Source organism: Perissodus microlepis, chromosome 16 (genome assembly GCF_051167445.1).
Source record: "Perissodus microlepis isolate ML-2025 ecotype Zambia chromosome 16, ASM5116744v1, whole genome shotgun sequence".
Classification (NCBI taxonomy): domain Eukaryota; kingdom Metazoa; phylum Chordata; class Actinopteri; order Cichliformes; family Cichlidae; genus Perissodus; species Perissodus microlepis.
In genome coordinates, this window is record NC_140476.1 from 23,628,161 (window position 1) to 23,655,859 (window position 27,699).

A 27,699-nucleotide genomic window follows, 5' to 3' on the forward strand; every position below is an offset into this window, starting at 1 on the left:
GAACAGTAATATTAATAATAAAATCCTAATAATCCTAATAAGAAAAAAATGTGACTTGTTGTGTGTATTTTCTCTTTCTCTATGCCGTCCATACAATAATAATTACAAAGACTAAAACTAACACTGAAACCAATAAAAGGTAAATAAAAAAAAATCAAAATGAAGTAAATAATAATTATTATAATAATGATAATAAAATACAAAACGAAACCTCCCATAGAGGATGGGTGCCAGACTAGAATTTCTACTACACCAATGTAATAATTCACAGATAAACAGTTAAATTAAACTTTCTTTTTTCCCACTATTACAGTGGGTCCATAGTTTTGTTTGTTTGTTTTTCAAGGATTTTTTCTGTCAATTAAGAAAAAGTTGATATTTTATAATTACATGACATGGTATTCTTTGCACTGAACTACCGGAACTTTTTCTGTACTTTTACACATTTATCATGTACCACGATATTTATATTTGTATTTATATTTATTTATTTAGCAAAGTGGCCACGTGTGTGCCCTGATGTAAAATGAATACTGAGGAAATGGGGAAAATAAAACTTTACACACACACACACACACACACACACACACACACACACACACACACACACACACACACACACAACATATTTCCAATGTTTCTGAAAAAACCAAACGAAAAAAACAAGAGGGCAAAAGTGTGCAAATCGTGGTTGTAAATAAATGCTGATAAGTAATGCATAAGTAAACATTGGCTCCTTTATAAAATGTGGTGAGAAATTGTTCCTCCAGGCATTTATTTGGAAAGTCGTTTTCACCGGAAGTCGCGTTCTTCGATTTGGCTACACTGAGGCTGCGCACAACAGCCAGCTCCAACGCCTGCCTTGTGAGTGTGTGTTTGGAGTAGGACTGCAGCGGTGTTGAAAGCGTACTGTGAGGTCGCTGAGCTCCTTGGTGTTTTTCATGGAGAACAGATTCACTATCTGCTGATAAATCCGCCCGAGAGAACACAGAAGAGGAGGAGTAGGGAAGAGAGAGGAAGAAGGGAAAAACTGCAGAGGAGAAGAAGCGACAGAGGAGAAGAGGAGGGGGCACTAGGAGGAGGAAAAAAATCGGGACAGGGAAAAATGCCGCAGATTTGACTGAAAAGGTAAGAAAACGTGCGGGATCGATATCTGCTGTTGTGGATCCCGGAGCTGCCGAGGCTGGGCGGGTCGAGGTTTGCGGTGAAGGGGAGGTTACGGCTGCAGCAGCCGCAGTCTGCAGCTGTGAATGTAGGTCATTGTGTCTGTGGGCCGAGCCGAACCAAGCCGAGACACACCGAGCTGGGCCGGATAAGCTGCAGGAGGACGAAGGTGAAGCCCCATCAGCAGCAGCACCAGGAGGAGATAGACACAGACTGGTGCTGCAGGGACCAAATCATTTAATCTAACTAATACTACATCTGCTGCAAATAGCACAATGAACACCTTTGTGCCAAATCATAAATGTGACGCAAAGTTTAGCAGAGGAGTAGAACACAAACAGTAACAGAAGATGGTGGAGCATGAGTTTATACTTTTAAAAAAAGAGGTAAAGATTATAAAATATGTCATGACTGAAAGAATTTTGTTTTTCAAAATCTTCAACTAGTCAGAACTGTGTGATCATCAGATGTAATAAAGCAAGGACCCCACAGCTCTCCAGACACCAGATCGACATGACTCACTGTAAGGCCAAAAACAAGAATACTGCAAACACAAAGCTTTAATATAACTCCAAGTTAGAAGCTCGATAAAGTGCTGAGTGTCTGTGTGCCACATCACGTCAAGGTCACTATGTGAACTGCATGATTGCACTCAGCATGCCTGTAACTGAATAAATCCGAACACTACACTAAAATTAAAGGAGTTGCAATCCTGTGTTATGGCTTGCATGGGGGTGATTGCTGTGTCTCAAATTACAAGCAACAGAAAGCAGCTTAGATGGTAAGGAGCTAAATCTACAAAAACACTGAGATGGAATAAAAAAGGAATAGTTTGACATTCTTCTGTAGAGCCTACATTAAGTCCTCCAGCACTGCTGTAATTAACTGAAAAGCCCAGACTGTTCTTTAAAGGAGCACAGCCTTTAATAGGAGAGTGTGAGAAACAATGCAACAACTGTAGAAAGGGCGGGGGTTAAAAAAAAATCACCACAGATGTTAAGTTGGCCGATAAGCTGACAGAAATGCAAACTGACTGATTTACTGGCTGACTGCTTGAACCGCGCTGACATGCCGATGAGGCGGGCAGTAAATCGCAGGCCGAGGCCGGAGCCAAGAATCTGAATCGGCCGGGAGAAGCGCCAGCTGAGAGAAAATCCGCACACGAAAATCACAGTGCTGCTTTGCTGATATTGCTCTGACACTTCGGAGCTGGACGCAGCTTTTTAGCAGCGACCCCCAGAGCTGTTTTTTATCACCTATGGCTGCTGTGCTCCTGCACTGACTTGCAAGGACGCTGTAAACTCGTTAGCTGCGGGATTTCTGTGTAGTTAATGCACATTCACATTCTGGTCAAGCACCTCAGAGCTGTTAAAGTTTGAGCCTGTGGGCCAACATCTGATCGTGCAGGTTTGAAAACTGTGGTCTAGTGTTGGAGTTTATTGACTATCTCGTGTAACAGTGGGCCTCTTTTCCACTGACTCACACTGCTTTTAGCTTTAGAAAGGATACCTTAGACTTAAGGAGGAAAAACTGTCTGCATGTGTGTTTACAGATGTCTGCTGTCACAATGGAAGCGACCACCATCCTCCCCATTCTCAAGAAGAAACTGGCCTTCTTGTCAGGTAAAACACTTGGATTTAAAATAAAAGAAAATGAAATATCGACACCTGTTTCCTCAATCCTGTGGTCATCCCAGTTTGAGCTGTAATCTGATTCCTCCTCTCTCCCACCCGTCTGCCTGTCACTCTTTAGGGGGCAAAGACCGGCGCAGTGGTCTGATTCTGAACATCCCTCTCAGTTCAGATCAGACCAGCATGGAGGAGCTTAGCGCCACGCTGGACTACCTGCTTAGCATCCCAAGGTACACACAGAGACACGACTGAGGACAGTCTGGTGTGTGTCCCAGAGCAGTTGTGTCACCCGGAGACTGTTGGATTTCACTTTTAATGCTTTTAGACATGTTTGGGTTTTGGCTTGTCAGCGAGGAGCTGCTGGATCTGAACCCTGTGGCTCGAGTGTAGAAATCCAGCTTAAAGGATGATTCTAGTTTATTAAGTGTTACTATTTTTCAGCTCGTCCTTTTTGAGCGTCCCCAGCATGATCTGACAGCTGTAATTCTTGGCAGCTCCACAGGTGATTCAGTCCCATTTTCCATATCTGGCCTCTTCAGCTCACGCTTCGTTTCTTCCAACACATGCTGGATGAGCTGTTTAAGCTCCTGTAGGTTGTTTATAGCTGACAAACTGGTATATAGATGGACTTGAAAGAGGAGCAGAAATATACCCGATGCTGGGAATGTGTGAAAAGCATATAAAACAAATAAAAAATAGTCTCAGGCTTTATTTTTGTTACCATTTGTACTGGTGAAGAAAACATAAAGTAGCCTCGGTAGCAGCAGCTTGGTGAGCTGGCTACCCAAATGATGCTCAAACAGGAAACTGTGTATGTAAATGATGGGGTGTGCGTGCGGTGTTGGTAACACACTCCCTCTCTTTGTCTGTGCCAGTGAGAAGTGTAAGGCTCGGGGTTTCACTGTTATCGTGGATGGACGGAAGTCTCAGTGGAACACTGTGAAGACTGTGGTGCTCATGTTGCAGGTAGAAACACATTTGGAGTCCCCGCAGGCACAACGCAGGCTTAAGCTGCATTAATGCATTGGCTGCTATGGGTGTTCTTTAAAAAGCAGCGGGCTAATGATGGCGTTGATGCTGTTTCAGAATGTGATCCCACCTGAAGTGTCGCTGGTCTGCGTGGTGAAGCCAGATGAATTCTGGGATAAGAAGGTGACACACTTCTGCTTCTGGAAGGAGAAAGACCGTCTGGGCTTTGAGGTGAGTCTCTGAGCTGCTTCTGCTTCAGCTTGCAGCTAACTTTACACTTAAAACACGATCTCTCTCTGGAGCAGTGGGTTTGTGGATGTTGAAGATTTGTACCTCAAATGAAAACAAGTCATATTTTGCCTCACGTGAAGCTGGGATTTTCCCCATCTGGGGCCATTTTAAACAAATGGCCGGCGTGTGAGAAGCATTTCTTGTAACCTCAGATTATTAGAGTGGGGTTTGGTTCCCTTCATCACTGCTCCAACTTTCCATGTTCCATATATCCTTAAGAAGAAACAGAGACTAACACTGTTCTTTTTTTGCAGTATTATACATGTTTTGGTTTTGAGAAATGGTGACACCTAATCCAAAGCTCTGGCTTTAGATTTCTGTCACACGTGGTGTAAACTCTTAGTTTCCATCTCCAGCCTGTCAAAAATCAGGTTGATTCCCACATGTAGACTTTTAAATTCACAAGCAGCTGCTTGCAAGAGCAGGTAGTACTTCCCCTAGCACTTGAGAGGGCCTAACAGCATATGGTGGCTGCTTTGTTTGCTTATTTTTACACATGCAGTTGTTAAGTTTGCGTGTCGGGATACCTGCTTGTAGGGAAATAACATCTGCTTGCAATCATCTTTCATCATGCTCATCATTTTATGACGGAAATCCATGGCCACACATCGGCATCAGGGCAATACCTTACAAACTGTGCTCACGTCAGCATTGGCTTCACTTTGTGTAAAACTTAACCTTGTTAGTACTGGTCATTATCAGCAGGCTGCTTGTGCTTTTTTTTTTGGCGTCTCTCGCAGTGCAACGCTCTGCCCTAAGTATAGCCCCACACAGCTGCGTGGCTCCAGACTCCTGTTACTGCGGCTGTGAGAAGTGGTTCTAATAAAAGCGCTATACAAATACAATAAATATTGTATTTATTTTCTTTTCACTTTGTTTTGTGCTGACTCTTAACTCAGTCACTTGTGCACTGGTTACTTTAGGGCCAGTTTATGCGAAATAATCAGTTTTACTATTCATCCTGGAAAATCTTTGGTTCCTACGATACTTGAAAGTAGAATGGGAGGCAGAGCCTTGAGGTTTCAGGCCCCTCTTCTGTGGAACCAGCTCCCAGTTTGGATTTGGGAGACAGACACCTTCTCTACTTTTACTTTAAGATTAGGTTTAAAACACTTCTTTTCGATAAAAAGATCATGTGGCCCTGAAATCCTCTCTTAGCAACTCTGCAGGAGGCTGAGACTTCTGGGAGCTTCCCATGATGCACTGTTTCTTCTTCACTTTCTATGTGTTTATACAACACTTTGTATTTAATCATTACTTAGTATTAAGCTCTGGCTCTCCCTTCCACAGTATGTCTTTTGTCTTGTCTTCTTCCCCTCACCCCCAACCAGTCACAGCAGGTGGCTGCACCTTGCTGAGTGTGGTTCTGCTGGAGGTTTCTTCCTGTTAAAAGGGAGTTTTTCCTTCCCACTATCACCCGGTGCTTGCTCAAAGGGGGTCGTGTAGTTGTTCGGGTTTTCTGTCTGTTATTGTATGGTCTTTATATTACAGTATAAAGCACTATGTGGTTACTGTTGTTGTGATTTGGCGTTATGTAAATAAAGTTGAATTGATTTCTTCTCAGTCACCAAAAGGTTGTTGGTGCAACTTTGTGTCCTCCCCGTCTTCAGACAAAAACAGTGTAACTGCCACACCTAAAGGATGAAATGGCTGCTTTTACGTGGAGGACTTGGACCAGTGTGAATGTCCCAGTTTTTCTCCAACATTGGAATGAACCAAACGATTTTTTTCATTCTCATTTTCTTTTCCTCTTGATTTTTGGTTTAAAACGCACACGTACACACGTACCCTTCTGATCTTTGTTGTCACCCGATATCACGCACAGAGCAAGTACGCCAGTTATAATAACCTTGAGTGTCGTTAACTGTCCTGAGTGCTGCTGGAAACCTGAGACAGGATCAATGGAGTGTGAGTGTGTTTGTGTATCTGCCTCCTCCTCTATTACAACAGATGGTTTTACCGAGAGAGATCAGTAGTCATTGTGACCCAGATTTCCACAGCCACGTTGGCTCCACGATTGTTACCATGGCAACCACAGCAAGTTGGTTGATAGTTGTTAAATAAAGATAATCCGTCACAGCCAATGTTAAGGTGACTTTTAGTAGTGAAATTGGAGCTTTTTTGGTTTTATTCTCAGGGCAAGAAATCTCCCTGGTGGTGCGTTTAAGGACATGTGGACATTTCAGAAGTCAGCTCATGAGCAACAGGAACTGCTAAATATTTAAAACAATATGGTCAAAAGAAACAGAGCTGGTGGTCTCATAAATTACATCTGTCTCATTCAATGCACTGGAGTATTACCGCCCATACACAGACCATCATCACTGAGCTTGTGGCTGATTGCTGGTGGTCTTGCGGTTGCATAGCTAAACCTCTAATATATTTGTCACACTGTCATATCTCAATCAGTTATTTTTTGTCTTTTCTAAATGTATTAACAGTTGCTTCAAAGTTTAGATAAGTTTTAAGTATGTACCTGTTTTAAGTATGCACTGGCATACCCAGCGGTTATTTTTTTTTTTTTCCTGTAGTCGCTACAAGTTGCTGAATTTCATACATGCTGCGTTGTCACTGGTGGCCACATCTCTGCTGTGCACGCCCCTCTGCGCACACGCACACACAGCTGTTAGAGATTCCAGTGATGGTGCTGAAATGTTACTCATCCGAACTATGGAGTGTCTCTGAGGGTGACACAGCAGGGTGTGTGTTGTACAGCTGCTCAAACATCTGACCTCACATTTAAATAAACATGCAGACACACGCTAGCTGAGTCCAATTCGTCTGCCGGCATCTGTTGCAGTGACAACTGGAAGTTCGACTCGACGTCAGCTGTCTTACCAGGTTTACTTACAAAGCAGCAATTTAAAAAAACAAAACAAAAGGGACTTCATATTTGTTTGTTCTCTTTTAAAAACTACATTTCAGGAATGCTGAACGCGCCATCTGCAGATTTAGAAAGCCAAAAGAGAAGTTTATTGTGTTCCAAGCACTCCGCTTGGTTGATGGATCCAAGCAATCAGCACTCAGTGCAGTGGCTTCTAAATGTCCTCTGAAAACAAGGACTAGTTATGTATGCCCTTCCTCAGACATACCTATGTCTCACAGGAGGGCTCCTGAGACATGAACACACAGACTGGCTGCCTGGCATGTGGCAGAGATTGAAGAAACTGTGTTTAATCCACCAATCACTGATATCAGAGCCTCAAATTAGACAGACTAACATGATCTTAAATGTAAGGATTGTTTATTGGATTAGAATCCGTAGCAGCCAGTGACTGACATCTAGAATCCATGGACATCACCATATGCTGTGTTTCCTCCCTAGAGCTGCTCTGCTGGGCCTTTGCTGCAGACGCATTCAGTCACTGCATGTTTGTGAGTCTTTCTGCGTTCAGTTTTGTATTTAATAACTGAAATGCACGCTCTGCTGGGCTGAAATGAGGTGACTGACTTGGCCGCTGAAAAAGTCTTGATTTCTTTGCATCGAGACACTCAACACTTGTTTTTTGCAGCATGCTTTGGGTCATTATCGATTTACACAGTGAAGTACAGTCCGATCAGTTTTGCAGTATTTGTCTGAGCAGAGTCTTTAGCCCTGTACACTTCACAATTCATCCTGCCTCTCCTATCAACAGTCACATCATCAATAAACACATCATTCATCGGTTCAGGACTGTGCAGGTGTTTTTTTTTTTTGTTTTGTTTTGTTTTCTTCCAGTTTCAGGTTCATGCCAGAGGACTAATTGGGATTCTATGTATTAAAACCTGTAATTCCATGGAGTTAATGCAATCCTTTAATTAGTTGAATTCAAGCTGATATTCTGCACTTTAGCGACACGTTGATTGTTTGATTGAAAATCCTCTGTGGTGGCAAAAAAAATTGTATTTGTCCAACAAATGATGGACTTGAATGTATACAGTTTATTGACATGCCCTACTTCAATCCAAATAAAATATCCTGGGTGGATGCTCATTCATGTCCCATGTAGCCTTACGTTACACATTTACACAAATTGATCCACATAAAAGCCTCAACAAATCAATAGATAATCAACAAGTTGCCTTGGCGTCTTACCACTTAGCCATTAATGAAACTTTGAGATTCGGCTGATAGAAAGATATTTTATTCGTCGTTGTGTGTGCCTGTGTCTTTCTGAAGACTCTCTTCCAAGTCTGTAGCTCAGTTTCCCTGCTGGTTGTGTGGTTTCAAAATCCAAGACATATAAGAGTGTCTCGTGGTAAATGGATGTAGCACCATATGTAGCACCTATGCCCTCAATGTTCCTTTTTCTTCTTCTTTTTTTATTTTTTGTGCCTTTTTGTATTAGCTTGCAGGTACAGTTGAGTGCGCCTCTATTTAGTTTTGTGGTGCGTGCGCATTGCATATCGATGTGCAGAACACAGCTACAACTAGCACGGCCAGATTTATATTTACTGGAGGCCAGATTTGGGCCCTTGGGCCTTGAGTTTGATGCCTGCTGTTACATATATGTGATGAAGCCATGGACTAATTAGTAAATGCTTCTAACAAAAGGTATGATTTCCAAAACATTAATAAAGCATTTCTTTTAAAAGGTCACACAAACTGTAAATCTGTAAGTAATATTGAGTGGCTTTATGATAGACTGTCTGTTCTGGATGACTTAGAATTTCTGAAGTGTTCTGTAGTTTAGTGTTAGTTTCTATAGTCCAGGTTGACCTCTGTGTTACTTCTATATTGAAACCTACATGACATTTCTCAAAATTGCACACAGTGTGTTTAGTGTGTTTCTCCCTACAGATATACTCATGTGTTGCATGTTGGCATCTCTGCTTCCTGTCAGGTGATCCTGGTTTCAGCCAATAAGCTGACTCGTTACATTGAACCGTGTCAGCTGACGGATGATTTCGGAGGAAGTCTGGACTATGACCACAGCGACTGGCTCAACAAGAGACTGGTATCTTTTTTTTCTTTCTTTTTTTTTTTTTAACGCTTTCAAGGTATTTCTGTAACTTAAAATATTTGTTGCCGTGGTAACCTGGCACCAGAACTGAGTGTTTGGCTTTGTTGCAGGTTTTTGAGAAGTTCACGAAGGAGTCTACGTCACTGCTGGACGAGCTGTCGATCATCAATGATGCTGATAAAAGCAGCTCAGTGGACAAGGACAAGTATGTATACACACAGACACACACACGTCTACAGTTTAAACTAAACTGAGGGCAGACGGGTGAAATCCAGAGCCGTGTGTCTTGTCTGTCCTCTGCAGATCTGCCGACTGTGCCCTCTTGCCATCGTTTGACCCTGAGACTGTCCTTCAGACTGGTAAATATACGTTTTCTTTACTTTATCCTCTTTCAGGAACTAAGATTATGTAAATCTGATTTGTACTGCTGGACTAGCAGGTAAAATACATGCAACTCTCGATAGTAACAACACCCAGCGTGAGGAGGCATTCGACTTTTTTTAAGCCTCTTTAAATGATTCAGTGGATTGAAAGGTCAGTTTGGTGTTGACCTGAGGAGTGATTAAATACTCCTGATAAGATGAGCAGTGGTTTTGAAAATCAGGTAGTGGACATTTGTGAATGGAAAAATAATGTAGTGCATTCCTCTTTTCCCCATTGAGGTCCAACCTACTTCTTTACAAAGCACACAGTGATTTCTATGATAGCTCCTAAAGCACAATGATAAACTGTATCAAGCTTTCAGGTCAAGCAGGCGGCAGGAGGGGAGAGAATATCTTGATAATGAAGCACAGACATGACGGTTGACTGAACAATCATTCTGCTCTTCTTACTGCAGAAACATACAATTCTAACACAGGAAAAATTAATAGAGCATGTTTAAATACATCAAATGTTGACTGGAGTGCTTTACAAAGACGTGACAACTACAGCTTGCCAAGAGCACAAACAGTCTGTCTGCGAGTATTTGGGCAGTGACACAATTTAAAGTAATTTTGCTTTTATAGACCAGTGCAGCAGAATGATCATTTAGGAAGTCGAGGCATTTTGCATAATCTTTGCTACAGTGTGCTTGGGTGTGTGTGGGTGCTGCACACTGTGGAAATAAAAAAAATAAACACAGATATTTCTTAAAGATTTCAAAGATGTCAGCCACGCTGGGTGCTCTAGTGGAGCTGTTTCTAAGGTTATTTGCTGATTAAAATCTGTATTTTAACTGGTAATGTCGAATGAAAAGTGCTGATTGATGAGGCAGGTGGGCGTTCCACTCCCACTCGAGACTCTATCCACTTGATTGAGTTCTTGGATTCTAGAAAGCGGTGGTTTCGCAGTTCAGTAACTACAGCGGAGGTATTAATGATTAGCCAGTCAGCACAACACACTTGGCTTCTGCAGTCCTGAGCCATGGGCACAAAACTGGAAGAACACACACAATTATTTTTCAAACAGTAAAGACACTCTTTCTTTTTTTTTTCAGGTTATTTAATGCAAAAATAAATAATTTTGTACTCATAAATATACACAAATATATTACACAGGCTGTCAGCAGCAAAAAAGGCAGTGCTTGCTGACAAAAAAGTTCAGGACATCCTCAACATTCACCTCAGTATCGCTGTCATCGAACAGAAGCGATCTTCACTAATTCATCAACTCATATCGGACTCCTTTCACAAAGTTTTACGGCTTCCTCCAGAGTAAAGGGATGTGGACACATATCGATAGCTGGGTTAAACAGCAAACTGACAGCCTACACTTACTACGGATGAAGGGCAGCCAGAGTTGTTTGTCCTACAGTGGCTACTGTAGCTCGGATTATGCATTCGAATTGGGAGCGGAAAGACTCAGTTGACTGCAATCTGCGATCTACTGAGATTTACTGGTGAGATTTTACTCACTGTACCTTTAAACAAAGCAAGCTGTGTGTTTTTTGTTTTCTTTTCATCGTTGCATTTACAAGGAACGTTTTTTAAATTGTATTTTTTAAATATGTTTTTTCCATTGCAAGTTTGCTACCATCAAAATCTAAAGAACACACTGAAAACACAGGAAGGATGGATGTGTTGACTGTACAGAGGGGCCTATGATTGTGTGTGTGTGTGTATGCACGTCTTGGGCTGAGGTGAAAGGAGTCTTTGTTTGTAGTACCACCCTCCTCCCTCCACCAGATCCTTTCGTAATTTAGCAGCATTTACACAAGCATTGACTCATTATTGCCTCTGATGCTTTTTTACCACCTTTTTAAATCTCAACTCTCCTCTCTCTCTCTCTATCTCTCTCTCTCTGAAGGTCATGAGTTGCTGTCGGAGCTGCAGCAGCGACGTTTCAACGGCTCAGAGGGAGGAGGAGGAGGACAGGGAGGTGAGCAAGCAGCTGTCAGTCACCCAGATGTCGCTGTGCTGGCTCAGCTCAGACAGAAGGGTGATGCATAGATTAATTAAGAGGTGTCCTTTGTTTACTCTGGAGTTTGGCGCATGAATGCAGCCATTCATTTCCTGGAGAGTACTATGCACTGTGTACAGTACAGTGTGACGCAGTGTAAGTGGATGCTGTGTTGGCTACTGGAGTTCTGTGTAACATTGTTTAAGAACTACTAAACATCACAGCTGAGGCCTCAGCATCCACTAATTCAGTTCATGCTGATCTTCTTCTACTGTGGTATGTCTTCAAGAAGCTGCACATGTAGAATCATCACAGATTTTTTTTTAAACAAAGTGCTGTGAGGTAAATGCAATATAGCATCGTCAGGCCTGATGGGACTAAACCTTACACTGGCAGAGAGCCAGAAAAGTTGCTAGCCATTGTTTGCAACCTGTGAAAAATAACAGGCCCAGTGAACGAGAATTGTGACTTGAAACATGGAGGTTTTCTTTTTTCTTTTTTAAATGACAGACATGTTGGTAAAAGTATAACCATGGAAATTAAAGTAAATTTAGATGGAGCCCTTCTAAACTCTGACTAAGCTTAAAGTTTATCAGTCTCTCACATCACATCACATCACTGTGGAAGAATTCTAGCCCATTGTGGGGTTTTTTTTTGTTTTTGTTTTTTTGGATTTGGAGCATTTGTTGATGCACAGCTCTCTTAAAATCCCAGCTTTTCAATCAGGATGAGCTCTGGACCTTGGATTATTTTCTTTTTCAGTCATTCTGTTGTAGATTTGCTCCTGTGCTTGGGATCATTGTCCTGCTGCATAATCCACATTTGACTAGAATAATTTGTATGCAGAGGGGTTCATGAACAATTCAGTGACTGCAAGCTGCCCAGGTCCTGTGGCTGCAAAACCAGCCCAAATCATCACTCCTCCATCACTGTGTTTGAAAGTTGGTAAGAGGAGTTTGATTTTCACCAAATGTGGTGCTGCGTGTTACAGCCAAACATCTCCACTGTGGTGTCGTTTGTTTGTCCAAAGAGCTTTGTTCCAGAAGTGTTGTGGTTTGTTCAGATGCAGTCATGCTGCCATGCTTTTTTGAGGCTTTCTCCAACCCTTCAACACAAACCATACTTGTAAAGTCTTTTCTAATTGCACTGTCATGAACTTATGAGATGCCACTTTTGAGGGTTTTTTTCCCCTGAATATATTACATGGTCAGACTTTAGAGTGAGTTTGCTGGGACATCTATTCCTGGGAAGTTTGAGACATTGTATTAAAAACAACTGAATGTTCCAGTGCAGCAAACGTCCCAAACTACTTCTTTAGAGAGGTGATCACACTTGCAGATGATCAGTTTAGTTTATTTCCTCCATCCACCTTAGCTCAGTTTTCCTATTGTGAATTAATCATTAAAGTTTAGAGAGACAGTCATAAAGTTTTATTTGAACAGTTCATTTTATAGTGCCGGGGTATCCTACACGAGAGAGCTGACATTGCAGTTTCCTGATGAGGAACCATTGTCAGCACGTTTTGTAAGAGTAGATGTGAAATGCTAAAATCCCACAGACCTTCTTCCTGACTTCTCTCTGAACTTCAGGTCCAGCCTGGTGTCCAATGGAAGAGGAGCTGCTGGCTCAGCCTCAGGTGATGAAGCTGCTGGACTCCCTCAGAGAGCAGTACACCAGATACCAGGAGCTCTGCAGGCAGCGAAACAAACGCACCCAGCTAGATGAGATCCACACCAAAGTCATGCAGGTAACGCGCACACATGCATTGAGTGTCCATCTCAATATATTTCAGTTGTAAACACTGCTGCGTTTCATCCTTTTTAGCAACTTTTATTTTTGACCCTTGGTGTCAGTGAGCTGCCTCACTGCTCAGCAGCACTTGAGGGCGAGATGAAGTAAACTCGCTTGTTTGTGGAGTTCTTTCAGCTGCAGGGGCTGATGGTTAACACCAGTGTCTTGGAGATGAGCCTAGGGTTACCATAGTAACTGAAAAATGTCGGTCACTAGCTCGGAGGATTTGAGGTAGTTGTGGAAAGTTGGCCTAGATCTTGATCAAACTGTTCATGTGTGTGCCCAAGCTCTTCAAGGCATCACTGACCTGATAAATACAATTAAGTTATGATCCTGACACACACACACACACACACACACACACACACACACACACACACACACACACACACACATCTGGATAAGCGGTTACTGTGCTGTATAAATACAAGCACACAGACAGCCTTCATACTGATAGCTGTATGAAGCTGTAACTCACATAGTTTTTAGATTATTGAGTAAAATGATGATCATGCAAATACTGCTTTCCAGGGAAACCTTACACACATTTCAGACCCATCACCAATTCTGCACATGAAGCCCGCTTTCTTGATGTGATGTCACAGGTGTTGGCATCCTGGTTTTTCCTTGTATTTAAAACTCACTACCTGAACAGGCAGACTGGGTTTAGAGTTTGTGAGAAGTGAGCATTTACCAGACAGAGGTAAATGCTTCCTTTTTAAAGAATACATAGGTTTGGATGGTGAAAAAGGGGGGAAAGAAAAAGTGTGGCTCCACTCTTTGATGTTGACAAGGAGAAATCCTTTTTAATTGCTTACACATTGGTTTACTTTACACTGATCATTCTAATTTAATTCTCAAGCTTGTATCTAATAAAATCACATGTGATGATGTATACTGATATCACGTCTGGCAGCAGTAGGTTCAAAGATCCTGCTGGTCACTCTGCTGCTCTGAGATGCACCGAGGTTCCTGTTGGAGAGTGAAATGATCCAGAAGTGCATGCAAGCCAGATGCTTGAGTGGCTCTGTTACCTAGGCCGTTTGAGTACAGTAAACTCATTGCCATGGTCAAGAAACCAGTTTGAGATGATTTGAGCTTTGTTACATAGTTGGCAGGAAAGAGATGGACATAGTCAGCAGCAATACAGTTAGGCTGTGGCGTTTAAACAATGCTCTGTTTGATGTAATGGGCCTAAAGTGTGGCAAGAAAAGATATCCCACACCATTAAACCATCAGCAACAGCCAGCATTTTTAATACAATGCTGCTTTCCTGTTGTTTATGCCAAATTCTGACCCTATCATCTGAATGTGACAGAAGACAAGGCAAAGTTTTTCCAGTCTTCTCTTTCTGATTTTGTGAGCAGCTGTGAACTGTAGCCTCAGCCTCTACCTTTGGCTGACAGGAGTGGTACCCAGTGTGGTCTGCTGCTATAACCCATCTGCTTCAATGTTTTATTATGTTCAGAGATGCTCTTCTGCATACCTTGATTATAACAAGAGGTTATTTGAGTTACTGTAGCCTATTTTAACCCAGAGAACTGCTGCTGACTGGATGTTTTTTTGTTTTTGGGTCATTCTCTGTAAACCCCAGAGATGGTTTTGTGGGGGGAAATCCCAGCAGATCAGCAGTTTCTGAAATGCTCAGACCAACCTGTCTGGCATCAACAACCAAGCTACGCTCAAAGTCTTCAAAGTTCTCATTCTGATGCTCACCTTGAACTTCAGCAGGTCGTCTTGATCACATTTACATGCCTAAACACATGGAGTTGCTTCCATGTTATTGGCTGTTGATTTGTATTCAGTGTGCCTAATGTAGTGGCCCATACGAGGAAAGACTTTCTTTTTATTTATTATTTTATTAACATCACGTTATTAAGGAGTGTAGTTAATGTAGTCAGATTCTTTGAGCACTGGGCTTTGCTGTGGTTTCCCTTAAGTTCTTTCAAATTCTCCTTCATGCATTATCGACCTCACATTGAAGTTGCTGACAGTTTCATTGCTTTTTAACTGGAAGCATTAAAGAAAATGGTAATAAAAATAGCCAAATTCAGCACAGATGCTTCAGTTTCAGTGTACTGGCTCTGCGTGAGATGTCAACCAAATGTACATGTTTTCTTACATTTTTATGGTCACCATTTTTCAAGTTTGCCGGCTTGCGAAGGTACCCAGAGTAGATTGTCCTCCTGACTCTGTAGGAGATCATGTATTTTGTGTTTCTCTCTTCCAGGTGGTCACCTGGCTGCAGGGTCCGGGTTCAGAGCTGCTGAAGACTCAGCAAACGATCGGGGACTCAATGCGATCAGCTCAGGCTCTGCAACAAAAACACGAGGAGATCGAGAGCCAGCACAGTGTAACGAAACACACACATCACCGTGATCAGAACCATGTGATTTGAACAATCTGATGAGTCGGCTGCTGTTTTTAGTTTCCCTGTTAAAAGATCACAGAAACTCGCTTTTGATGTTTGAGAACTGTGAGGCACAAGCTAATTCTGTCTCTCGCTGTGTGTACAGGAGTGGTTTGCTGTTTATGTGGAGTTGAACCAGCAGATTGCTGCCTTGCTCAGCACCGGAGAGGAGGAGGAAGTGGCCGAGCTGAAGGCGCTGCAGCAGCAGCTGAGCGACGTCTGCTACCGCCAGGCGGCTCAGCTGGAGGGCCGACAGAACGTCCTGCAGGCAGCACAGGGCTTTCACAGCACCACGCAGGAGGTAAAGCACAGTCTTAGCACTGCTAGGCTATTAGCCTAGCTCGACAGCAGAAATCTACTCTAACCTATAATGTTGTGTCTAGCTGTTATCCAGGATGGGTAGACCTGTGAAAATGCTAATGACTTCTTCAGACTGATCCAGGTTTGTTTTTTGTCTCTGCAGTTGTCTCAGCAGTTGGACGGTCTGCTGGGCATGCTCTGCGCTGATGTGGCTCCAGCTGATGGAGCAGCTATTCAACAAAACCTCAAACTGCTGGAGGAGAAGCTGCAGACTGTTGGTTTGTACCCAGAACAATCAATCCCCTTATTTTCCGTCAGGATAATTAATGGTTTTCATGAAGCTGCTCCGTCACATTAACCATCTCCTCCAATGCAGAGGCAGGTCTTACCTCGCTGCGACAGAAGGGGGCGTTGTTGCTGGAGCAGATGTGCAGCCAGCCGTCCTGGCCTCTGGAGGAAACGGAGAGTCCAACCACAGAACAGCAGGACAGCGTTCAACACATCCAGTCTGTGATGGAGGACATGCAGCTTCGCAAGCAGAGGTTACTTTTGTCTTGTTTTGCTACAGGGAGGGGTGAGTGAGGGTTTTTGGGGGGCTTTTTTGCCAAGAAGGAAGCTGCTCCCCACTTAAAGCTAGAGTCAAAAACTGCCTGTTCCCACTCCTAACAGGATAAAAACCAAAGCCGATATCTGAAGTCCCCGATCCTGATTGTGGTTCCCTCAGAGCTCACTCATGCGATAATCCTCAAAAAATGAGTGAATAAAGCTTAACGGCTAAGGAAAAACAAAAAGAGTTGTTTGCTTCTGTGCAAAATGCAGGTGGATATTTAAAACAAATACTGCTGTCCTTTTATTTATATTTTAACAAGGCTAATATCATGTTTTTAAAAAATTCCAGAAATATCAAATGTTTTACACAGTGAACTTTCCAGTTTTGGGCTTCATCTACATTCTGGGTTTTCTCATTTACACCCACAAAAAAGGGAGCTGTTCTAATGAGAAACTTTCTGTTCAAATATTAAACTTTTCTCTTCCCTGTCCTCTGGCTCCACCTTCAGGACAAACTTTGTATTGCCGCTCCATTAATGGTTCAGATTCTGAGGTATGTGGTTTGTTTGTGGTAGTGGCAGCGGTTTACACAATTACCTAACAAGCAAACCCCCCTGGAGATTAGACACAGTTCCCTGTGGTGTTGTGTCAGGAAGAGCATGTGGTGTGAAAATCTGTTCTGTTGTTTGTTTTCCAGACTTGAAGGCGTATTTAACTGTGTGTGTTGCAGATGTGAGGACATGGTGGACGTAAGGAGGCTGAAGATGCTACAGATGGTCCAACTGTTTAAATGTGAAGAAGACGCTTTGCAGGTGAGGAATGCAACACAAAACGCAACAAAACACACACGCATATGTGGATTTCATGTGTTTATGTTATGATTAATTTGTGCATGCATCCGGTTAGGCAGTGGAGTGGCTCAGTGAGTTGTTGGACGCCTTGTTGAAGACTCACGTCAGACTGGGAGACGACTCTCAGGAGACCAGGACCATGCTAGACAAACACAGGAAGTTTGTGGATGTCGCTCAGGTGAGACGCTTCACTTGATCTTTAGCTAACGTAAAAAATCCAGCTGATGTACCTAAACATCAGCATGACAGTGCTCATAACGTTTTTGCCTTATTCCTCATGTCTTAGTGTTTTGTGTGTTTTCCACACTTAAATGTTGGAAACCATCAAACAAATTTAAATATTAGACAGAGACGACCCTGATTACTGCCAGAGCTGCTGAATCAAGACTCATCAAGCAACAATCTAAAGAAACAGTTTGGAAAAGGTTACAAAGTCATTTCTTTTCTTTTTTTTTTTTTTTTTTTTTGCCTGTCCCATTTGGTTCTTTAGCCGTCAGAATTGTTGTCTGAAGACCAACAAGGATACCCAATGGATTTACTTTGCCAAATGGATCATCATGGCATTGCCGTATTGGTCCATTGGATCAACCTTTGTTGTTATTATTTATTTTATTTTATTTTCAGTTGTTACAGACGGGACAGACATGACTGAGGGATAGGAAAGGGAGAAAGAAAGATGAAGGAAAAGAAAAACGGAAGGGAAGAGGGACAGTGAGAAAAGGCACTTAAAAAGAGAAAGAAGAGAAAAAAAATCTCCTGGATCACCTGTTGAGAGAAAAAGAAGAAAACAAGCAAAAAAAACAGAGCAACATACTAAACACAACACCATCACGTTAGTCTAGCTAAGTGTAAACAGCAGTAAATACTAAATATTGAATGTTGTTGTGCAGCACGTAGGACCGACAGCGCACAATGTGCTTGGAAATAGCAGCCAATAAAGGTGTAGTTTATGTCTATGAACAGTGAACACCCGTGTGCACACCTGTGTGGATCAGCGTGCTTGTATTCAAAAGGTTTCCCCATGTAATGGTCTGCTAGAGGATGTAGAGAGCCATAGCCCTGTCCCCCAGGGCATGAAGCAGGCATGGAGGAGATCCAGGCCCCAGACATCCAGAGGCCCCAGAGTGCGAGAGCCCAAGGAGGACCACCGGAGGGGCATCCGTGCCACCCTCCTGGGAAGAGCTGAGGAGAGCCCCAGATGAGGGGTCACCCAGTAGCCACGGAGCAGAAGCCAGAGGGGGCTGCAGTGGCGTGCCCGCCGGCTCTGCAGGCCCAGAGCCTGGAGGCCCGAGGGCCCCCTTTGCCCCGGAAGAGGCCTGACTGAGCAACAGGCACCAGGCCCCACCAAGTAGTCACCGGAAGTGAGCTGGTACATACCTGAGCGCCCAGCCCCGGACACCAAGAACCACCAATGCACCGACCCCTAAGGGCATCAGTTACCGGCAGGGAGTGTGGTGAGGGGAGATAGGCCTTTGGAGGGCCTGGGAGTTCCCAGAGAGGTGGAGTGTAAGACCCGACCTGACATATAGACACAGACAAACAGGCACACACAGACACAAACATGCATTCCCACCCTCATGCACACATATGCAAATACTCAGCACTCACCCAATGTAGGGATAGACATACATGGACACTGTACACACAATCACACTCCCCAAACAAACTCTATACCCCAGGTCCAGGTACCCTCGCCCCTGGAGGGGGAAACGGCACCTAGACCCAGGAGATGTTACCCTTTCCCCCGGGGTGGAGGCAAGCAGACCGCCCCAGGCTCCGCAGCAGCAGGGAGGCCCCGCATCCCAGATCCCAATCAGACAGCCAACACCTCAAAGTCATTTCTAAGGCTTTTGGTACTCCAGTGAACCACAGTGAGAGCCATTATCCACAAATCGTGAAAACTTGAAGCAGTGGCAAACCTTTCAAGAATGGCCTGTTGACCAAAATTACTCCAAGTGTGCAGCGACCACTCATCCAGGAGCTCACACAAGAACACAGAACAACATATCTAAAGAACTGCAGGCCTCCGTTAAGGGCAGAGTTCATGCTTTAACAATGAGAGAGACTGAAGGCTGACCAAAAGAACTCAAAGGTTCGTCGCACAATTGTCAAAAAATATCTTAATGATCCCCAAACTTTTGAGAAAATATTCTGTAGACTGACAAAAGTTTAACTTTTTGTGAGGTTTGAGTCCTTTTACATCTGGAGTGGAACTAACACACCATTTAATAAAACAAACATACCAACAGTCAAACCTAGTGGTAGTAGTTTGATGGTCTGTGGTTGCTTTGTTGCTTCAGGACAAGCTCAAGCACACCTGGATTATCTAGAAGGAACATGATCTGAAACACAACAGCAAGTCCAAAACACGAAAAACAAAATGATTCTTTTGGAGTTGCCTAGTCAAGTCTGGACTTCAATTCAAGATGAGATGCTTTAGTATGACCTTAATAGGCACTCAAACTCTCCAAGTAGCTGAAAATTGAAACATTTTGCAAAGAAGCCATACTAAATTAGTTTCATCTTGCTGGAAGAGTGTCCAAACCAGTTTCATGGAAATCCATTTGCTAGTTTAAGGCTGGCTACTCAAAACCAAAACTGTGAAGCTAATGATGCCAAAGGATCACAAGAAACTACCTGGTACCAGACCCACCTGGCCTTTTTGACGGCCACGTCTGGCCCATGTACCTGAAACATAAGAACATTATGATGAAACCTCGTTCGGGTTTCATCATCCAGGTGCCGTTTCTGTCTGAATGTCTGCACAAAATGAAGTGCAGTCAGTCTAACAGATTATATTTAAATATTAATATTAGATGTTATTGAACTGAATATGTTTCTGTCTTCTTGTTCCTTCAGAGCACCTACGATTATGGCCGCCAGCTGCTGCAGGCCACCGTCGTCCTCTGCCAGTCTCTGCGCTGTACGACGCGCTCGTCGGGAGACACTCTGCCTCGCCTCAACAGAGTCTGGAAACAGTTCAGCGTCAGCGCCGAGGAGCGACAGCAGAGACTGGAGCTGGCTCTCAACTTCCACACTGCTGCTGAGAGGGTGACAAAAACACTTTTAAACTATCAGATGTTACATCAGTGTCAAGTCTGGACGCGTCAGCATGCCATTATTGACTAAAATAAGCCACACGGTTATTTAAAGTCTAAATTGTATGTTTACTATGGTCCAGGTGTTACAGCAGGAACGTGTGGAGGCGGAGTCTTTAGATGAAGTCGACTCTTTGGGCAAAACTCTGCTGGACAGACTGACCATGCCTGTGATCTTCCCTGATGGGTACGTACACATTCATTTGACTTACCTGAATTATGACTTTATATGTTTAATGCTATCCTAAATCATGCAAACACTTATTTGGCTATTTAGAGCCACATGAATTCACTTTGCTTTTGCTACCAGTAATTACTGGCATAAACCTAACATAAAGAGCCAGTTATCAACACAGAAATGTAATAAACTACCTCATGGCTTACAGGTGTCATGTCGCAGCAAGGTCCTCTGAAACATGCCTGCATTATCAAACCTGATGAGTTCAGTTTTCAGTTAAATTCTGTTTTATTTATATAGGATCAAATCACAACTGCAGTCAGCTGAAGGCTCTTTATATTGTAAGGTAAAGACTTTAAAATAATACAGAGAAAACCCCAACAATCAAACAACACCCTTTGAGCAAGCACTTAGCAACAGTGGGAAGGACAAACTCCCTTTTAATAGGAAGAAACAGGGTCAGAGAGGGGTGGCCATCTCACACAATCAGCTGGGGATGAGGGAGGAGAGGATAAAACACAGACTGTGGAAGAGAGCCACAGATTAATAATTACAAATGATTAAAAGAACAGTGCTGATTTCACAGGAGAGGGGCATGAAAGCTGAAGGCTCGGCCTCCCATTCTACTTTTAGATATCTTAAGAACCACAAGTGAGCCTGGGGTCTGGTTATTCAAGACCGTGTGTGCGAGGGGAAGGATTATAAATTTGATTCTGAATTTAACTGGGAGCAATTGAAGAGAAGCCGATATGGGATGCTCTCTATTTCTAGTCCCTGTCAGTAATGATGTAAAAGCAACTCATAATCGGGGTTCTTGTGATTCCAGGAGCGAGCAGTTCTTTGGGAGTCCCACTGACACAGCGGCAGCAGCAGAGGGTGTCAGAGAGCGCCTCCTGTTGGTGGAAGAGCGGCGGCTGCAACTGCAGGAAGCGAGGCTGCACAATGATGGGGATGAGGGGGAGGAAGAAGTGTTGAATGGGCAAGATGCAAGACTAGATGTAATTGGAGAAGAACTTAGTGAAAAAGAAGACCAAGATGAAGAGGAGGAGGATGTAGGGCAGCAGGAAGAAGATTTGGAGAGGGCTACACAGGATTGCTAATGGATCGCTGACGATGTTAAACCGAGCAGCCTTAATGAAGCCTGTCAGCGAAAGGCTGCTGATTTCTACAGACCTCTCGTGTTCTCGCCTAGGGCAGGATCGCCTTCTGTCGGCTGCTTCTCTTACTGCAGCGGCTTTTCCCTACATTAAGACTACACTGCACCATCAGCATCACTGCATAACACTTCCTGCAAGAGGATGAACATGTTGGACACCTTTCCTCCATCTGGTTCTGGAAGATCAGGCATAACAAATGTAAAATACTGGAATTGTTTACTGGAATGTCTACTCCTTTGATGATAATCATCTGTAAAATAATCCATTTCAGGTGAGAATAGTCCCAGCTTGTATCTAACTGCTTCCTCCTCCTCAATCCCTACAGTAGACAGAGCTTCTATGGTGCTTACCCCAGCTTCCTGTTGGTCTCATTCCTGCATCAACAGTCCTGATACTTTAGTACAAACAGGCTGGAAAAAAAGCTTCTGTCCAGCTTTCTGGAACTCAAGGAAATGTTTAAAGTTCAAAAAGGCATCAGGAACAAATTTTATTCGGTGTAAAGTAAAAGGTTTGTACTCGTTGGAATTTGTTTTAAAGTCTGCCTGAAGTTTAAAATTTTCTCTACATTATTCACCTTATTCCTAGCCTGATGTTAGCGGCGTGCTACACGTGTCATTCCTTTTTTCCAGCAATAAAAACTCTTATAATAATGAATAATGCAGGAATACAGCCTGTTACACCTTAAACAGTACATCATATATAGAATAAGGACACCTGCCTTCTGCTACCAAGGGTTCACAGAAAGTGGCATCAGAGTAGTAAACTGCGTTAACTAATACTCAGATAAATTATGCTAAGTAAAAATGGCTTTTAGGCTCTTATTTGGATGAACTTCTTTCTGCTTTAACATAAAAAAACAAAAAAGCAAAAGTCCAACTTTATTTTCTTGGACACAGGAAAAAACAACAACTTTGACCTGCAAGAGCAGGGCTTCACAGACAGAAGTTAGCATTAGCATAGCATAGCTTTTCAGATGCTTCATTTTATGTTACATGAGCCACTTTGTAGATGGCAGAGCTGTGTTCCTGCAAATATCTTAGTAAAGGTAAACATGTACTAAAGGACTGACTTAAGTAACCAGCAAACTTTGCATCTGTAGTTTAAACAAAGTAACATGGGCGTAGGAAAAGGTGTCTATGATTCAGCTTCTAGGAGGCCATTTTTTCATCAAGACACACCATCAGGTACTGTTTTAAAGATCATGAATGTGCATACTTTTTTCAGTTTCTGGATGAGCAGCTACCATTATTTTATGCTAATGAGTTTTAACTCAACAGTGAAGGCAGAGACTGTTTGACGTGGCTAGCTTTAGTGTGGCTGAGTCAGCAGTTCTCACACTGCTTTGTACAAATGAGTGGGTGTAGTTTCTTTTTCAAGTGATCCCATTTTCCTGTACGTGAGTCATGATCCAGGATAAGGAGATGGATCACTCTGACCATAGCTGGGGTCGAGCAGTGTGTGTGACTACAGCGGTTAGTGTGATGTAATAAAGTATATCAAAATGTAAATGTCAGATTATTCATTTAATACAGTTTTATATTGATCATGGACTGACATGCTATATCCAGATATATATTTAGGTTTTGGCTGTTAGAACACTGCCCCCTGTTTTTTTTTTTTAAAAAACATTTCTTCAAAATATTGTTTTTGTATTATTTTTAAACTCTTGTGGAGGAGGGGTTTTGGGCCTTCATATCTGTAGTTACACATTCGAACAAATAAATGTGCATAAAGGAGAGCGATTTCTTTTTCATTTCAGTTGGACTTTAACTATTTCCCGTTGATGCGGTCTCTGGGACATGTCATCCATCACTGTTGTAACATTGTGTTCATGATTCTTACGTCTGTCAAGGACTTGAAATGTTAAACTTCCTATCATAGTGGAAATCAGACCATGTGCTGTTCACTCAGAGGCTAGTATCTGGTTGTCATTAGCCAACGTAGCAACATCCCAAAAGGACGGATTCTTTTTTTTTTCCCCCTGACATTTTTCAAGCAAACCTCTCAGTAACTGGTTGGTGTTTGACCAATAATTGCTGCTGTAAGTGTAATTGCTATATGCTTTGTTCCTTCTGTCTATTCACATGTACCATGACATCAATACAGCATCCTTCTCTAAATAAAGCTTTTGAACTTCATAGATTTTTTTTGTCGCTTTCATGATGACAATTTTTGTATCAAACAGAGCAAAGCATAAAACAGATTAATGGGTAAATGTATGGCTACAGGTAAAGAAACAGCAGGTAAATTACAAAATGTATGACTATTTTAAGGTTTGAGTTGCCAAAGGCAGCTTATTGTTCAACATTTCTAATAGAACAGCTGTAAGATAGCTCTGAAAATTTAAATTGAATACATTTCACTGATGCACTGATATCTAAAAATAGATCCTACTGTGAATATTTGCAAATTAAGTTTATTTTTTAACTTCCACATTAAAACATTGAAATATGAAAACAGTTTGTTCTCTTGCTGCTTAAATAGATCATTATTCATTATATTTACACAGCCAATAATGAACTCAGCACAATTACTGTTCCATTTTCAGCCAGCTGCCACTAGGTGGTGTATATATCCTTTCAAACCCCTTCATTTAAATACAACACATTACTTCTATGTGTAAAATAACAGCAGGTGGTTTTAAGGATGTATTAACCTTATAATCACAGGGGTGACAAATTCAGTTAAACACAAGTTATTCTGGCAGCTTAACAAAGAATCCTTTTAACGATCCTCTTGAACTTTAGCGGTTTCCCCTGTACGGTATTCATGCTCATTCGAGCAGTACTTTGAAGCTGAGGGGGGATGAAAGTCTTTAGTGCTCATTGACAGTGTGCATCATCGGCGAGTCTCTTTGTCCAAAAGGTCTTTAGCTTCGTTGATCTTGGCAGCGAGATACGGGGAGCCACCTGCAAACACAAAAACAATTTTGGTGCAACTCACTAAACCGGCTCTACATGCAGTCTAACAGACAGGTTTTGGTTAGAGGCAACTTTATCTCTTGAATTAATATCACAGATAATCACAGATAACAGATCGATCTGGTTTAGGTTTACCTTTATCCGGATGGTTCAAGACCATAATCCTCCGATGGGCCTCTCGTACCTTGGCTTTAGTGCTGGCTGGGCTGGATGTAACATAATACATCCATGTGATTAATTATAAATGATAAAAATATGCCACATTTTAGAAGACCAACATTATTTAAACCAAAAAGATGCATTACCTGATGCCCAGAATGAGACTGGCCTCTCGTTTGGACATCTTCTGCTCAAAACCTCCTTTGTAGTATGATGAAAAAGTCTGAGGAGACACCACAGTATTAGACCTTTGATTATGTATGCCAAATAACTTTATGATAGAACAGATTTTTTTTAGATCGTTCCTCTAAAGACAGGCTAAAGCAACAGCACCCTCTGGCTTTCTTTAAAAAGGTTAATAGTCTGAGGAGGAATATATTTCAAACATACTTTTTAAATGACGTGTGAAACATTCAGGGTGACAAATGCAGAACATTTATAAAAAACAGCACATAGAATCTATACCACAAGTGCACACGCAGGCAAAAAAAATGCATAAAAGTTCATGAAACCTAAAAATAGTTCCCTTTATTATTTACATGGTTTGGGTAATGACAGGTGAAAAAGACTCAAGACCAGTATTTCCTGAATCCACCTGCCTGTAATATCTGAGATCAACATGTTAACGTGGCACAGTGTGTAGCAATTATTCACCTGGAGTAGATATAAGCATTACAGTGGATGTGCAGGATGTTCATCATTTACTTACTGACGAAGGCATCTTCTTCACAGTTTCAGAGAAGACTTGGCCAAGAGGCTTCCAAAGGTGGAAAGCATACCGGCCTGTAGATTAAACACAAGACATGCACAAGAATTTTAAACCAGAAAAAAAAAAAGAAGAAGAAAGCTTTCAAACTAGAGAAATTAAAAAAAAAAAAAAATCAAAATCAAACCATTATTACCTGCAAACCCTGCTGCAGCCACACCAAGACCAACTGCAATTAATGTCCGTCCCTGTCACCAAAAACGAAACATCCAGCTGTTAGCACACTGGGTCAGACAGGTCATTCGACACAGCTACTTGAGTAACTTCACTATTTAAAGTTAAACTTTATTGACTTGTGTCTGCTGATCATGTTTACAGTGTTTTAAAGAAAATAACCTTTGCTTTAAAACAGACACCTTTTCCTTTGGAGTTCTCTCTATCCCCTCCCATGATCCATAGCTTCAAAGCTGAATCTGGCTTTTCGTCATGTTTCTACAGAGAAAATTAGGCCAAAAATGATGCTTTTCTTGCATCATTTTTGAATGGCCATTTTAAACTTCTATTATCTAGAAACCTACTTCAGCTAGGAACTTAAATTTTTTTAGGGTGTATGTCTGGTACTAGAGCGCTACGAATACAGACCTCAAGGTGAGTAATTATGCCAGAATGCCAGATGCTTCAAGCCCAAACTATTTGGACCTCCGATATCTAAAAACAGACTTGGAGGCGTGTTGCCGATTGTTGTTTACAATTTCTCATATTCGAGGCACGTGTTTTTGGTTTTTTCCCCCCCAAACAGTCCAAATGAATGTGAAACTAAATGGTTTCACAGATATTAAAGCCTCATTATCAAAATAAATAAATAAAAACAAATAAATAAGAAAAAAATACATTTTCTTCCAGCTTCCCTGTAATACCAAGTATGACACCATGTACCAAATCCAAATGAACTTTTTTGAAGGCACAAATTGTTTCTCGATGCCAGAGATACGTCTAAAACAGCCCTACCTCCATAATTAAATAAATGGGACCTGAAAACGTGCATTTTTTTAAAAGCGTGTCTTTCCCCTTTCCCCTGTTTGAACCTCAGTATATTTTGCATCGTATTTTTTAAGCCTCACAATAAATATTAATGACATCTAAAAGAACCTCTGCAAGGGCTGTTGTCACACATGGCCTGCACTGTGTTAACCCATCGACATACAAACGTCACTGTTCCTTGGAGTCATACATGTAACCCACATGTAGCTAGTTGTGGCTAACCAGGTTACGATTCCTCATCTACTGTTGTTTAACCCAGAGAAAATGAAGATTGCACCAATTAGCCCTCAAAGCTCGTGTCTGTGAGACATTCTTTAAAGCTTACTTTGCTCAGGTTAGTTCGCTAGCTTCTGTACCTGATGCAATAGACCGACGTGCCGTTAGCGGTCATTGAGGTTACTTAACAGAAGCGTCAGCTGCTATCAAACCACCTCGATTTAGTTTGACAGACACAAAAGTCCTAAGTATTTAAAACAGGTACTTACCAGCTGCCTGTCTATCTCCGCGTCACTTCTAACACTGGTTTTTGGAGAGTACTCAGTGTATCGCATCAGGTCTCCATCCACGGTCATTCCACCGGCGTTCGCCATGTTGCCTCACAACTGTTAAACCCAGAAATGACTTAGAGCACATCCGGTTGTGACTTTCACAATAAAGTCGTCATCTTTGTTGGAATGGGGACTGTGTGGCTAGTTGCAGGGGACATTGAGATTTTTTTGTTTAAATTAACTAAATGCCATTAAAAATCCTTTTCTTAATTTAAATGAAATAAACAGAAATGACAGTATGCTTCAAAATAGTTCAGTTAAAACACTGTTGGAGAAAAATTATTGGATCTCATGATGAAAATGCAAGTTTGCTTACTTGAAGTACAGCATTCCAGTCAAGTCATAGCAAACACCATAAATAAACCAACACTCACCCTACCACAACCCCCCCTCCCCCCCAGTAATAATAAAAATCTAAATAAAATCTAATAAAATCTGATGTTTCATCTCCAAAACATAAAGCCACAACATTATTGCACATGTGTGCTCATGTGTCAAACAACGCTATACAATTGTGTATATATCATAAATATATACACAATGCTTTTTTCTGAATACTATTGTCATGTTTAGCGCAGAAGAAACTGTAAAAATAGTGTTTTCCAAGGACAGC

General features: G+C 42.0%; 2 protein-coding genes across 2 annotated transcripts; one reads left to right on the forward strand and one right to left on the reverse strand.

The window, feature by feature from the left end:
• Positions 1 to 824: 824 nt before the first annotated feature.
• sestd1 (SEC14 and spectrin domains 1) lies at positions 825 to 23,849 on the forward strand. Its single transcript, XM_084907571.1, has 19 exons — positions 825 to 1,128; positions 2,717 to 2,786; positions 2,917 to 3,025; positions 3,671 to 3,761; positions 3,882 to 3,995; positions 8,879 to 8,992; positions 9,109 to 9,203; positions 9,302 to 9,357; positions 11,285 to 11,356; positions 12,967 to 13,124; positions 15,399 to 15,521; positions 15,685 to 15,879; positions 16,042 to 16,156; positions 16,255 to 16,420; positions 17,158 to 17,239; positions 17,334 to 17,456; positions 20,138 to 20,329; positions 20,460 to 20,563; positions 21,381 to 23,849. Exons 2-19 carry the CDS (start codon positions 2,717 to 2,719, stop codon positions 21,652 to 21,654), a joined length of 2,253 nt encoding a protein of 750 aa, XP_084763697.1. The 5' UTR covers positions 825 to 1,128; the 3' UTR covers positions 21,655 to 23,849.
• Positions 23,850 to 24,111: 262 nt separating this feature from the next.
• Positions 24,112 to 27,165, reverse strand: dnajc15 (DnaJ (Hsp40) homolog, subfamily C, member 15). Its single transcript, XM_084907572.1, has 6 exons — positions 27,024 to 27,165; positions 25,694 to 25,745; positions 25,501 to 25,574; positions 24,938 to 25,014; positions 24,768 to 24,838; positions 24,112 to 24,620 (listed from the first exon to the last, which is right to left on the reverse strand). Exons 1-6 carry the CDS (start codon positions 27,126 to 27,128, stop codon positions 24,550 to 24,552), a joined length of 450 nt encoding a protein of 149 aa, XP_084763698.1. The 5' UTR covers positions 27,129 to 27,165; the 3' UTR covers positions 24,112 to 24,549.
• Between the last annotated feature and the right edge of the window lie 534 nt (positions 27,166 to 27,699).

Excerpts from the sequence above, each read along its gene's own strand:
- sestd1 (XM_084907571.1), top strand. The coding sequence starts at position 2,717 with ATGTCTGCTGTCACAATGGAAGCGACCACCATCCTCCCCATTCTCAAG. Across the intron at positions 3,996-8,878 it reads AAGACCGTCTGGGCTTTGAG|GTGATCCTGGTTTCAGCCAA; the intron begins GTGAGTCTCTGA and ends GCTTCCTGTCAG. Across the intron at positions 9,358-11,284 it reads TGAGACTGTCCTTCAGACTG|GTCATGAGTTGCTGTCGGAG; the intron begins GTAAATATACGT and ends CTCTCTCTGAAG.
- dnajc15 (XM_084907572.1), bottom strand. The coding sequence starts at position 27,128 with ATGGCGAACGCCGGTGGAATGACCGTGGATGGAGACCTGATGCGATAC. Across the intron at positions 25,746-27,023 it reads CGGAGATAGACAGGCAGCTG|GGACGGACATTAATTGCAGT; the intron begins GTAAGTACCTGT and ends TTTTGGTGACAG. Across the intron at positions 24,839-24,937 it reads AGTCTCATTCTGGGCATCAG|CCCAGCCAGCACTAAAGCCA; the intron begins GTAATGCATCTT and ends TGTTACATCCAG.